This window comes from Hemicordylus capensis, chromosome 1, assembly GCF_027244095.1.
Source record: "Hemicordylus capensis ecotype Gifberg chromosome 1, rHemCap1.1.pri, whole genome shotgun sequence".
Taxonomy (NCBI): domain Eukaryota; kingdom Metazoa; phylum Chordata; class Lepidosauria; order Squamata; family Cordylidae; genus Hemicordylus; species Hemicordylus capensis.
This window is the reverse complement of record NC_069657.1, coordinates 339,314,034-339,326,592: the sequence shown is the minus strand read 5'-3', so window position 1 is coordinate 339,326,592 and position 12,559 is coordinate 339,314,034. Positions and strand designations below refer to the sequence as shown.

The 12,559-nt window shown below is 47.0% G+C and overlaps 1 protein-coding gene across 1 annotated transcript in view; it reads left to right on the top strand.

Annotated features, from left to right (window-relative positions):
* Window positions 1-12,559, top strand: part of MAN1A1 (mannosidase alpha class 1A member 1) — a 109,531-nt gene that overhangs the window by 38,181 nt on the left and 58,791 nt on the right. Inside the window, exon 3 of the mRNA XM_053283003.1 lies at window positions 3,304-3,419. Within this exon, the coding sequence (XP_053138978.1) occupies window positions 3,304-3,419 (116 nt within the window). The remainder of the gene's footprint in view (window positions 1-3,303; window positions 3,420-12,559) is intronic.

The window sequence follows — 12,559 nt, the reverse complement described above, 5'->3', positions numbered from 1 at the left end:
CTGTCTCCCTCCCTCACTCCTTCCTTTCTCTCTCTCTCTCTGTCTGTCTTTGCCTTCCTCCTTGATGAAGAAAACATGCTAATTGGTAGCTTGATAATATGAACTGTTTTTTGGCATACATTATGGGCTTGCTAACTTTTAGCAGCATTAAATCATTGCATGAGAGCACTGCCAAAAAACCCCTCTTCATTTCCTTTTAGTGACTTCTTACTGCCCCCAGTTCAAGTTTAAATAACGGGCTCTAGTGGGGGGTGGTGGGGTTACTTTAAGAGCTCCGGGAGGGTTTACTTACCCCTCCCGCCGCTTTCCTGATCAGCTGCCCGTAATTCTTAGATTAATTGTGGCGGCAGGACACCAGCCGCCCCCGCCGCGCAACCGGATTAGGGGCCACATCGGCCCAAACTAAGGCCGCCGCCCGCCCGCCCGCCCGCCCTCCCTCCCCCCCAGCCGCCCGAGTCATCACCAGTCCACTCCACAATAAGCCCCCTTCAGTTGGGCCTATCAGGGCCCCGCAATTCTAAAAGGAGAGGAGCTCGCAAACAGAGCTCCTCACTCTGCAATGTCCCGGCCCGAACTGGGGCTTTGGGCGCAAAGGATGCCTGGGAGTTCCGACGTTCCCAGGCGTCCTTTGCGCCCAAAGCCCCAGTTCGGGCCGGGACTTTGCAGAGAGAGGAGCTCTGTTTGCGAGCTCCTCTCCTTTTAGAATTGCGGGGCCCTGATCGGCCCGTCTGAAGGGGACTTATTGTGGAGTGGACTGGTGAGGACTCAGGCAGCTGGGAGGGCAAGCGGGCGGCAGCGGCCGTCGGCAATGCCTCCCTGCGGCAGGTCCAGGTGCTCTGTCGCTGCCTCTGGGCTCCCAGTCAGGTGGTGAATGCCGGCCCCACCGCCATCAGTGCCGCCCACACCTGCCGTCTTCCCCTTGGCCCTGGTGTCCAACTTTCCTGGCCCCGGTGTCCTCTTTCCTCCCGCCTCCCAGAGTGCCATCCCCGCCAGCCAGATTGCTGCCCGCCCGGCCCCGGTGCCCTCTTCCCTCCCGCCTCCCAGAGTGCCGGCCGGCAGCAATAAAACTGGCCAGCATGGCCTCCTGGTGTCGGCGGTCGTGTCTCCCTCGGATTGTTCTGGGCATGCACTTCGCTCATGCCCAGAACAGCCCAGGGAGACACGGACGCAGACCCCAGTGTTCAAAAGGCACGGACACTCACTTAGCCTTTTATTATAGAGGACAAGTAAATTTTAGCCCGTTGAATAACGGGCGCTAGGAAGGGAAGGGGCCCAGATTCGTCCTCCCGCCCGGCTCCGGGCGCTAACCTTTTCCCCCTCTCCTTATGCATTTGGCCGAGCGGAGGCCGTTAAAATCTAAATGAGAAAATGCTGCTTCCACCGTTGCCGCAGAACTTCCACCCTCCCTCCCAGCTTCTGAGACCACCTTATCCCGGCCCTTGTCGGTTGGCCGGTAAAAATCCTTAATTGTAGAGGGAGAGAGAAGCTTGCAAGCAGTGCTTCTCTCTCTGCAAAGCCTCTTCCTGAACTGGCGCTTTGGGCGGAAAGGACGCCTCTTGCGTCCTTTCCGCCCAAAGCACCAGTTCGGGCAGAGCCTTTGCTCAGAGAGGAGCACTGCTTGCGTGCTCCTCACTCCCTCTTCAATTAAGGTCTTTCTTCGCCCAGCTGACATGGGCCGGGGTAAGGTGGTATCGGAAGTTGGGAGGGGGGTGGGAGTTCGGCGGCAACGGCGGGGGCAGCATTTTCTCTTTTAGACTTTAACGGCTTCCGCTCAGCCCCCGGTCTCTGGTCCCTGTCTTCCCGGTGCGGTCTCCGTCGCTCCTGTGGCCAAGGCGGCGGCTCTGCCACCGCCTCGGCCAATTTCCCCTGCCGCCTCTTCTCCGGCTTCGCGGCAGCCACTTCTGTTCTTTCTGCGGCCGGGTGAAGCCACCAAGATGGCTGCCTAGTGGCTGTGTCCATTTGTGTCTTGGCCGAACTGGGCATGCGCTTTGCGCATGCCCAGAACCGCCAAGGGAGGCACGAACACACGCTTGGTGTCCGTCCACGGACGGACACCAAGCATTTTATTAGAGAGGATAAACAAGACCTTGTACTTATCAGCATATGGCAAACTCCGGACTTGCTTTCCACTTAAAAACTGCGCCTTCATTTAAGTTCAGTTTGAGACCTTCCTCTAATATAGGATGTGTCTTTCCCCACAAACTGTTCCAATGGGGAGAAAAAGGAAGTGATGTGTGTCTTCAGAGCAGGTCTAGAATAGTTAATATTTGTATATTTGTCCAATAGCTGCACACTGTGACAGATCTGCAAAATCTGAACAGAAAGATAACTTGTTAATTAATATGGCTTTAGTTCAAGATGTCTATATTTTACAAATTGTCAGTTGGCTCCAGATCTGAAGATCTTCCACAAAAGCATAAATTAGTAAGTTTACGTTGTGTGAGGTGTTACCTACCATTTTAACAGGCTCTATTTCTCTTCTAAGTGACCACTTAGTAACAAGCCTTATCTAGCAAGACATAAAGCAAGAAGTAAAACTGAGTGGTAACTAAGAGGAGAAATAGCAAAAGCAAGAATTAATTACTTAGTTGGAACTTGGTTGCTGCAGCTTTTTAAAATTTATGCACAACCAGGTTTTTTTTTGTCACTGCTGCATACAAGGATCAAATAATGGTGTTAAAAAAAACAAAATAAGAAAACACTACACTAAGATAATGGAAAGCAGACTTGAGACTGGAAATATGGAAATTAATGACTTGAACAATGCAGTGTGTGTGAACAATAAAACCCATGTATGGAAGGGAATTGCAGAACAGCAAACAGGTGTAAGGAAACAGTGGGGGGAACCTGCAAAGAGGATATGAAACAATCCCAAACAGTGCTTTAATGCAGATGTTATCCCTTTTTTGTCAAATAATTCTATTTTTATCAGGAGTATTCTCCAGAATGAAGCATTTTCTTACAAATTGGTTTTTTAAATTTGCAGATTTAATGAAAAATCCATTTCTACAAATGTTTGCAATTATAACCTAGAACAGAAGTGTGTGTTATAAAGTGCATCAGATTTCCGATGTTGCTTTTATAGGGCACTATTGAGCAGACTACTTTGCTTTACAATTTAGTAGTTATAGTGGTGTTTGTTTTTTCCTCATAAAAAATGTGTAACTCAAAATGGTTGGTGTTCTAAAATGAGAACCATAAATGTTCCTATAACTTTTTTCAGCTTTTGTCATCATTTCTAGATATGACAGGCTTCCTGACAGGCTTCCCTTTTTGCAGTACTGTAATTGTATTTCTTTCCAGGTAACATTCAAGGAGCAACGATTGTTGATGCCTTGGATACATTATACATTATGGAAATGAAAGATGAATTCAAAGAAGCCAAAAAATGGGTGGAGAAAAACCTAGATTTCAATGTGGTGAGTGTTGGACTTTACTGCTGTTTTGAAAAGGGACGATACATAGCTATTATGATTTGAAGAGTACTGAGGCCTTGATTTCTCAGAAAGAGAGTAGACATAGACAAGTTTCGTTCTGAGCAAATGATTCCTCTTCTTGTTTTGGCTGGGTGTTTTTTTCGTTCACATGAAAGATTCCTTAAACATCAAGTTGCTAACTAGGTCACAATTAAAAATCTGGCTTCTGGCATGTCATTTTTGTTTCAGTACCAATTTAAAATGCTAGTAAATCCTTTTTCATAAGAATTGACATGAATATAAGGTTATTGTGGGGAGGTTATATTGCTTTGAACAGTTTTTTAAAGCCTATTGTTGCCAGTTAGAAATGTTATACTAAAACTTCTATTATGTAGACAAATGTTTAAGAGGCTTGAGCTGCAGTCTAGGAACGCCATACATCAGCTGCTTTGAGGCTTGTATGGAACTATTTTTCAGAAGATGGCCTGAATTTTAAAGCTAGGATGTAAACAATATTTTTGTTAGACAAAAGCAGCAACAAACAGTCTCTTGTTAAAGTTTGAAGGAAGCTATATTACTTCAGATTTTCATCATGCAACAATTTAAAATGGCAGGAAATAGCTTCCTGATAGAGAATTGCATCTGGCTTTGCTTCTCCATTTGCCAGTCTTCTGCTCAAGGTCTTAGGTAAAGACTAATCTTTCTCCCAATATATTGTTTTCCATATCACTGTGAATTGATCTTCCCTCACTACATTTATAAGCTGCTAAATGTCCAGAAGTCTTTGCCTAAACTTAATCTGTTTCCTCATCTTACCAAAAGAATATCTAAGCAACATTTTTTCGTTAAATCCACCCAGACAAATGGGAGTAAGAAGCACATTGCAACTCAACGCAGAACATTACTAAGTTGATACATAATTAGTGGATTGCAAATGTTGTGAAAGCAGGATAAGTTTTGGTTCATAAACAGGAAGTGGAACATAATTACACAGGAATAAATTTGATTGCCCCTGGGTTCTGTATTGGGCCTAATAATGTTTAGTGAACTACCGAGTGATGGGTGTGAACAATGAAGTAGCAAAGCTTGCAGAAAAAAGACAACAATTTAGGGTAGTGAAACCCCAAGCAGATTGAAGAACACCAAAAGCCACTTATGATTCAGCCTAAGTGCACAGAGATGCACATTGGGACAAAATATATATATATATATATATATATATATATATATATATATATATATATATATACAGATTTCACACACATAAGTGATAGTCTAAATGATCTGTGGCCACTTGAAAGAGAGACCTTGAGGTCATAGTAAGAAACTAGCTTAAAATGTCAGCTTTGCATTCTGCTACAGTGAAGGACAAATTCAGTGTTGCAAAGAGAAGTATTGAAAATGAAACTGCAAGCATCATAATACTGTTAGAAATCTCTTGTGCAGCCATATTTAGAGTACCGTGTGCGATTCTTGTCTGTCCATCTCAGAAAAGATATAGTTGAACCAGAATTCCTTAAAAGGGAAACTAAGGGACTCTGGTGAGCCAAAAGGTAGGTTACACAAGTAATATATCCACATCTTGCCTAGGCTGCAATGTGTGTTTTTTTTTTTAAAAAGTTGCAGTCACTGTGTTCTTCTGTTTTGCACATGGAACTACATAATTGAAATCAGTCCAAAAACAGTTCAAACATTAGATCTTTATTCATTTTCCACCACATCTTGAAGTCTGTCAGCTCACATTTTCAGAAGCCATGTTACATGCATATCTTTGCCCTGCTTCATCCCATGAAGCTGTAATACTTTGATATTGGTTCTTTGTAGGTCTCCCCCCAACCTGATTTAATAGGGACAAATGGGGAGCACTGTTGCCTTCTGTGGAGATTAAGGCCTCCATTTTGTGTTGTGTTATGGTAATGTATATTTTAAAATGGCAGCCTAAAGTCAAAAGGTTAGCCTAAGAAACAGAAACCAAGAATGCAAAGAGGTGGTTCTTCGATGTGGTCTCTGTGATTTACATGAATGGACTTTGCGCCTGTGCAGAGACCTCGTTGGAGCTTTCCAAGCTAGATACCAGACTTTTTGTGGTAACCCTACTCCACGGTATATAGGCGGCTGCGGGGGCTTCCCTCTCCAGTCTTTCTTCGTCCACAAACAGATCGACATCGTTGGAACACTTCGCTTGCTATTGCCAAGTACCAGCTTATTCCCTACTTTTATTTTCAGTAATCCCCCTTCATTAGCGTTTTTCTTTCTCCCCGGTACACCCCCACCCCTGCTCCCCACCATGGCATTTGGCTGGCGTACTCCAATTTATCCTTCCTTTGACTTCTCGGCCTATGGCCAAGACTACTAACTTTAAGCACTGTGGTCGCTGCAAGGCCAAAACTCCATCCACGGAAGGCCACAAACTCTGCCTGTTTTGCTTAAGAGAAGCTCACAAAGTTGACTCCTGCTTCCATTGTGTGGCCTTTACCAAACAGGCATGGACAAATCGGGCTTCTCGCCTCCGGTCTTGGCTCTGGGAACAGGCCTTAAAGTTTTCAGGCTCCGCAACATCGAAACCGACCATGCAAGCGTTGACAAGCGGCTCTCCTTCAGCCCAGGGCTTACAGCCCGTTTCTTTTCCTCCGGGGATCGTGGTATCCACTCCTGAGGCGAATTTACTGATCGATCCCGATGCTCGGGCTTTGACTTCGGTACTGAAGACCAACATTGGGGTGTCGATTTCAAGGGCAGCATTCATAGAACCGCATTCGGCCCAACTTCCTAAAAAGAGGAAAAGAAAGAAGGACCTTCAGCTTCACGAGGAACCTCCTCCAAAAAGGAAGCAACAGTCAACCCACAACACCGAGCGTTGCGCCCGTACTCTCGAGACCGAGACCATTCTCAAGACCAACGTGGTTTATGCATCTAGTCCTCACGATCCAGTCTACGAGTCCGAGCAGGACTCTGAACCCGAGGACATCCATCCCGAGCAACCCAGACAATGGACGAACCGGGAACTCGAGGCTGCCCTTGATGAACGCTATGCGAGGCAGTTAGAGCAAGAATCAGACTATTACTACGCTGACCAGGTAGTCCAACAACAGCGATGGGCGTTGATATTGTGAGGACTTCTCACGACCAGTCGTCTTCACTTCATCCATCGGTACCGACATCCTTGATACCAAATCCTCGTTTGGGATCAGCATCTCTTCCTCCTCCAGTTCCACCTCGGACCACATCTCTACTCCTGCCACTGGTTCCAGCCAAGAACTACTCTACTCAGGCAGCCACAGCCACCATTACCCCTGATACCAGGCCCACATCTGCTATGCCTAGGGTATGGAATCTTCTCTCTCCCATTTCAAGGGACTCTTCTGACTCCTCAGATGAGGAAGGCCCAGAATCCTCTCATTCCAATGACATCTCCTTGGGCTCCTCCCCACCAACACCTTTAATGGAACCCAGACCTAGCTCTTCTTTGGAGGATTTCAAAATCTAGGTTGATTTTATTTCCCATATGGCATCATCCCTGGGTGTTCAAATTTCCCAAGAGGATAAGACTGACCCAGATCCACTTTTCCAGTTGATTGAGGAGGATGCCCATGCGTCAGTTTCCCTACCTCTAAATCCATCCATCCTAAAAGTTACCAAAGCCTCCTGGCACAAGCCTTCCTCTCTCCCTCAAACTTTGAAAAAGCTTCTACAGGGTACATGCTTCCACGGATCAGGATGTTTCCTTCCTAAAACAGCATCCTTCGACCAACTCAATCATTGTAGAATCCTCCTTGTCTAAATTTCATGGATACACTTTCTCTTCTCCACCTGATAAGGAGGGAAAGAAACTAGACACCTTCGGAAGGCGTTTATACTCTCTTGTCCCTTCTGACAAGGATTGCGAATTATCAGGCCTACTACGCCCGTTACCAGTTGTTCCTATGGGACCACATCGCCCCTTTTCTGGATCATCTGCCAGAACAACAAAAGGGCCCAGCACGGGTATTCCTGCGTGAGGCTACGCAAGTGTCTTATAAACAGGAACTTCATGCTATTCGCCACTCCACAGAAGGAGCTGCCAAGGCAATGGCGACCTCCGTAGGCACGCATGGCTCCATTCCTCTGGCCTTACCCCTGATGCCAGGTCTCGGATAGAAGACCTCCCATTTGATGGCACCTCCCTGTTTGGCGAGAAAACAGATGACACACTCCAAAAAGTACAGAAACTCCACAATACAGCACGTTCCGTGGGTTTTCAACAATCCTCATCCCACCCCTATAAACCTCAAAAGTGGCAACAACAATACTCTTCAAGAACCCAGTATTATCAAAGGACAAGTCCTTTCGTTCTTCCAGGTACCAACCATACAGAAAACGTTCCCAGTTCACCAACACTAAACAGCAGCAGTGGCCTAGGGCATCTCAGCCCCCGGCCAAATGACAATGACTTGTTCCCCTCCGCGTCATGGGGAACCATACTCTACCCTTACACTTCTGTTTGAGAGAGCATCACCACGGACTCCTGGACACTGACTATTGTCAGAATTGGTTGTGCCATAGAGTTTACATCGACCCCACTGTACAACCTCCCGGTTTCAACTCCATCCACCCCAGGTCTCCTCGCAGAGGTTGATTCACTACTTTAAAAATTTGCAATAGAATGGGTCCGCAACCCCCACTCTCCAGGATTTCATTCCCACTACTTCACAGTCCCCAAGACTGACGGCTCCCTCCGCCCCGTCCTAGACCTCTGCGAACTGAACACACACATCACCTACCGCAGATTTCGGATGGTAACCATTCCTACCATCATCTCCCTTCTCCGCAAGAACCATTGCTTTGTCTCAATTGACCTCCACAACGCATACCACCACATCATTATCAGGCCCCAGCACCGTTGCTACCTCTGCTTCCAAATAGCGGATACCATCTACCAATTCCAGGCCCTCCCCTTTGGATTGACATCAGCGCCACGGGTATTCATTCAAGTGTATGGTGAATCACTTATCTACAGCAGCACAACATTCAAATCTTCTCATATCTAAACATTGGCTTGTAGTGGCAGACAACCTCCAATCGCTCCTAGACAACCTGCATACGGTCACTGGCCTGCTATACACCTTGGGTCTCAAGGTCAACTACGAAAAGTCCAAACTGCACCCTTCTCTCTGACTCTATCCAGTCCAAGATTTTTCTACCAATCGCAGAATTCATGCCATACTGGATCTCTCCTCCCACCTGCTTTCCCACCCGCATCAGCCAGCACGCAAAATCCAATGTCTGCTAGGCCACATGGTCTCTTCTATGTCCTTTTCCACGCTCAGCTATGAGCCAGAATCCCACAACACTGGTTCCTCTCAGTTTTCTCACCGCATACAGATTCTCTCATGCACCACCTACACATCCCTCCCAGGGTCCTGGACTCTGTTCTATGGGGGACCAACCCTGCCAACCTCCAAGTCGGCTCCCCCTTCCAAGCCCCCCAGCACGCCCTTGTAATCATGACAGATGACTCTATGGCAAGTTGGGGGGCACACACCAAGGACCACAACATTCACAGCCTCTGGTCTCTGGAAGAAGCCTCCCACCATATCAATTACCTAGATCTTCTGGCCATCTTAAAGGCCCTGAGAGCCTTTCTCCCTCTAATTGCCCAGTCATCCGTTCTGATGCAAATGGACAACACAACTGCGAAAGCGTATCTGAATCATCAAGGAGGCACATCTTCCAACCCCCTCTTGTACCTCACCATCGACCTCTGGATGAGGTCTATTTCTGGAAGGAACCAGTGGTTGAATAGAGAGAGAACCGTTGGGTGGTGCAACTGCCATTCGTGAGAAGCTGTACGGGTTCTGTTCAGTCTGTCTGCAGTAGTGTTGTCCTCTCACTGAATGTGGACTGCGAAAGGCATGACGCTGTGCTGGATGCACCACATCCAGATCAGGAATAGGACACAACTCCAGAGGGGACGCATTTGCCCTACCGTGGACAAACCTCCTAACTTATGCCTTTCCACCGATACCTCTTCTTCCTCAAGTCCTGCAAAAGATCTCCCAGGACCATCCCCATTGCATCCTGATCGCCCCTTGGTGGCCCAGGAGGCCCTGGTTCCCCCACCTCCTCCGCCTGTCCAACCATCACTACCATCATCTTCCATACCTACCGCATCTACTCTCTCAACAAGAGGGTCACCTCCTACACCCTGATCTCCAGTGCCTGAACCTCACAGCCTGGCACCTCACTTCATCCTTCCAATAAATCTTCAATGCATACTTAATGCAGCCCGCAAACCATCCACCATCACTTCATATGCACATAATTAGACTCGCTTCCAGAAATTCCTGGCAGACTGTGAGATCCTTGTGCACTCTCCCTCCATTGAGCACATCTGCTCCTACCTTCTTTCTCTCAAAGAATCAGGACTCAAACTTCCTTCGTTAAGGGTACACCTGGCTGCCATAGTAGCTAATTCCCCGGCCTCTATGCCGTCCTTGTTCCAAAACCCGACTGTCAAACACTTCTTCAAAGTCCTTATTCACCTTTATCCGGATCCACCAGTGATGGCTCCAGCATGGGGCCTCACCTTAGTCCCCTGATGTACTCTCCATTTGAGCCTATGGCTACAATCTCCTTGGACCTCCTATCTTGCAAAGTAGCATTTCTCACAGCTATTACCTCCACCAGGTGTGTAAGTGAACTCGGACCACTCAGGATTGATCCTCCCTACCTCACCTTTCACAAGGAGAAGGTGGTACTTCGACCTGACATCGCTTTTTTGCCTAAGATTGTCACTTCCTTTCATCGCTCTCAACCCATCTCCTTAGCTGCATTCTTTCCTGAGCCCATCCACCGACGCCAAGCGTCATCTCCACTCTCTCAGTGCCTGTAGGGCACTGGTGTTCTACATGGACTGGACTTCCTCTGGTGATCTACATGGACTGGACACGCCTGCCCATCTTCCCCTTTTCTCATGTCTTTTCTGCTAGTCTCTTTCAGAATTGCAGACTCAGAAGACTGGAGAGGGAAGCCTGCGCAGCTGCCTATATACCGTGGGGGCAGGGTTACTGCCAAAAGTCTGGTATCTAGCTTGGAAAGCCCTGACGAGGTCTCTGTGCAGGCGTAAAGCCAATTCGTGTAAGAGCACAAATGACCACTAGAAGAACCCAAGTTACAGGTAAGCAAACTGTTGTTCTCACGATCAGTGGGAACCACCAGATGGGGTTAAGCGAGGAGAGCGACTCCATCATGGAGCTGGTGGGGGCTGTGGGGATCAGAGGCCGCACGGCCCCCGGAAGTTCCAGCATGCCCTGCGCAAGAGGGTACATGGCATGCTGGAGAGACCCCCGAGCCGGGAGGCTGCTATTTAGCCTCCCAGTCGGGGATCTACTTGTGAGTTGCCGTGGCAGAGAGCCGCAGCACTGCAACACATGATCCAAAAGCCCGGGTTAGCAGAGCGCTCGCTCTGATAACCTGGGCTTAGGGGAGGGTAGTCTTAGCAGGTTACCCACTTTGGTGAGACCGGGCTCGGCTGCAAGCCTGTTGGTTCTCACACATGGGCTAAATTGGGCTAGGCTCCCTTAGCCCGATTTCGCCTGATCATGAGAATCGCTTCATTGTCTGCTCTCCTAATTGGCTGCTCTAGAGCAGGGGGAAGTATTTTTAGGATTTAAAAGGCAGAGTTTGAGTTGGAGATATTGAAAGAAGAAAGTCAGAGGAAGAAGGAAACTGCTAAAACCTGAAGAACTGGCTGCTTTAGGAATACAAATCCTACTTTGCTCATATGGGTTTTGTAAAAATTCAGAAAATAATTTCTAGCAGTATAAATTAGGTTGTCTTGCATTTTTAAATGAAGACAACTTTGTTCAGATCTCTTGCCATCTTGGAGTTTCTTCTCGTTTATATCATGCTTACTTGCAATCCTACTCCACCTGAGGAGTTGGAATACTGTGGGCCGTTTGGAGGTAGCCAGGGAATAAAGACTTGCACTTGGTGGCAGCGGTAAAGTCCAAAAGGTGGAGAAGCAAGAGATTGGTTTGGTTGTCCCTCCACTCGCACCCCTTCACTGTGCTGGTTCCTACCAGACCATGACAACTTCATGCCTCTGAACATTTCAGAAATGTTTGGTTGGCCACTGTTAGAAACAGAATGCTCACCTATATGAACCTTTGACCCAACTGAGCATGAGTCTTCCTTTGCTTGTTTTTCTTCAGTGAGGATAAAAACCAGGCCTTCTGGAGGAGGGCAATGATGGTAATTACCCATGTTCCAGACTGTGCTGGGGGCGGGGTGTGTGTGTGTGTGTGTGTGTGTGTGTGAAGAAAACAATTGGCATGGGAACAGTGAGAAGAAAAGCTTCAGATGAACCCTCTCTGGCATCTCTAAGTGAGAAAAGAGGTCTGTTAAAGAGTTAATTCCTCGGATGCCTGTTCCAGTAACTCAAAGTATTACATCTTTTGGCTTGGTTATACAATTGCTTAATCTGAGATAGAAAACCTTTAATTCACTTCGAGGATCTTGATTATAATTTCACACAACAGAATGAATCTAATCTGAAGTCAGGTGGTGATAAGGACTCCTTGGATAATCATGGACTTTTTTCCATTTCTGTTATCTGTACCTCAGGATAAGTTCAAGAATAGTCACATTGTGACATGTTATCTGTGAGGGAAGGTGGTTTTAGATAATCAGGAGTCATATGGTAGCACTTGAGAAACTTCCTTCTCTGTACCTGTGACCTTGCAAGGAGATGCTAATATGTAGCCTCCAGAATGTAGTAAAGGCCAGCATTGTTGCCCCTCTGCTTCCCCAGAACAGCTAAGCAGGCGTGGCAATGTGACCATGCTAGACTTAACTGTGCGATCAAAGGCTTTGCCACCTATTGCAGTTACTGTGGGGTAAGCTTTAAACCACTATATTGTGTTTCCAGTCACTTGAACTGACCCTTCATGTATATAATTGCTGGTACTGTGATTTGTTTGATGGGTGCAGTTCAAAATCAATCACATATATTATTTTCTGAGCTAGGCAACAAAAGTTAGGATTCAAGCACGTTATTATAAACAAACCCAAGGTGAAATTGCTGTAACATAAATATTATCTAGGTAGCCATGTAAGTAGTTAGAATGCTTGCCCTGAAATACTTCAGGATTTTCTTGAGTAGC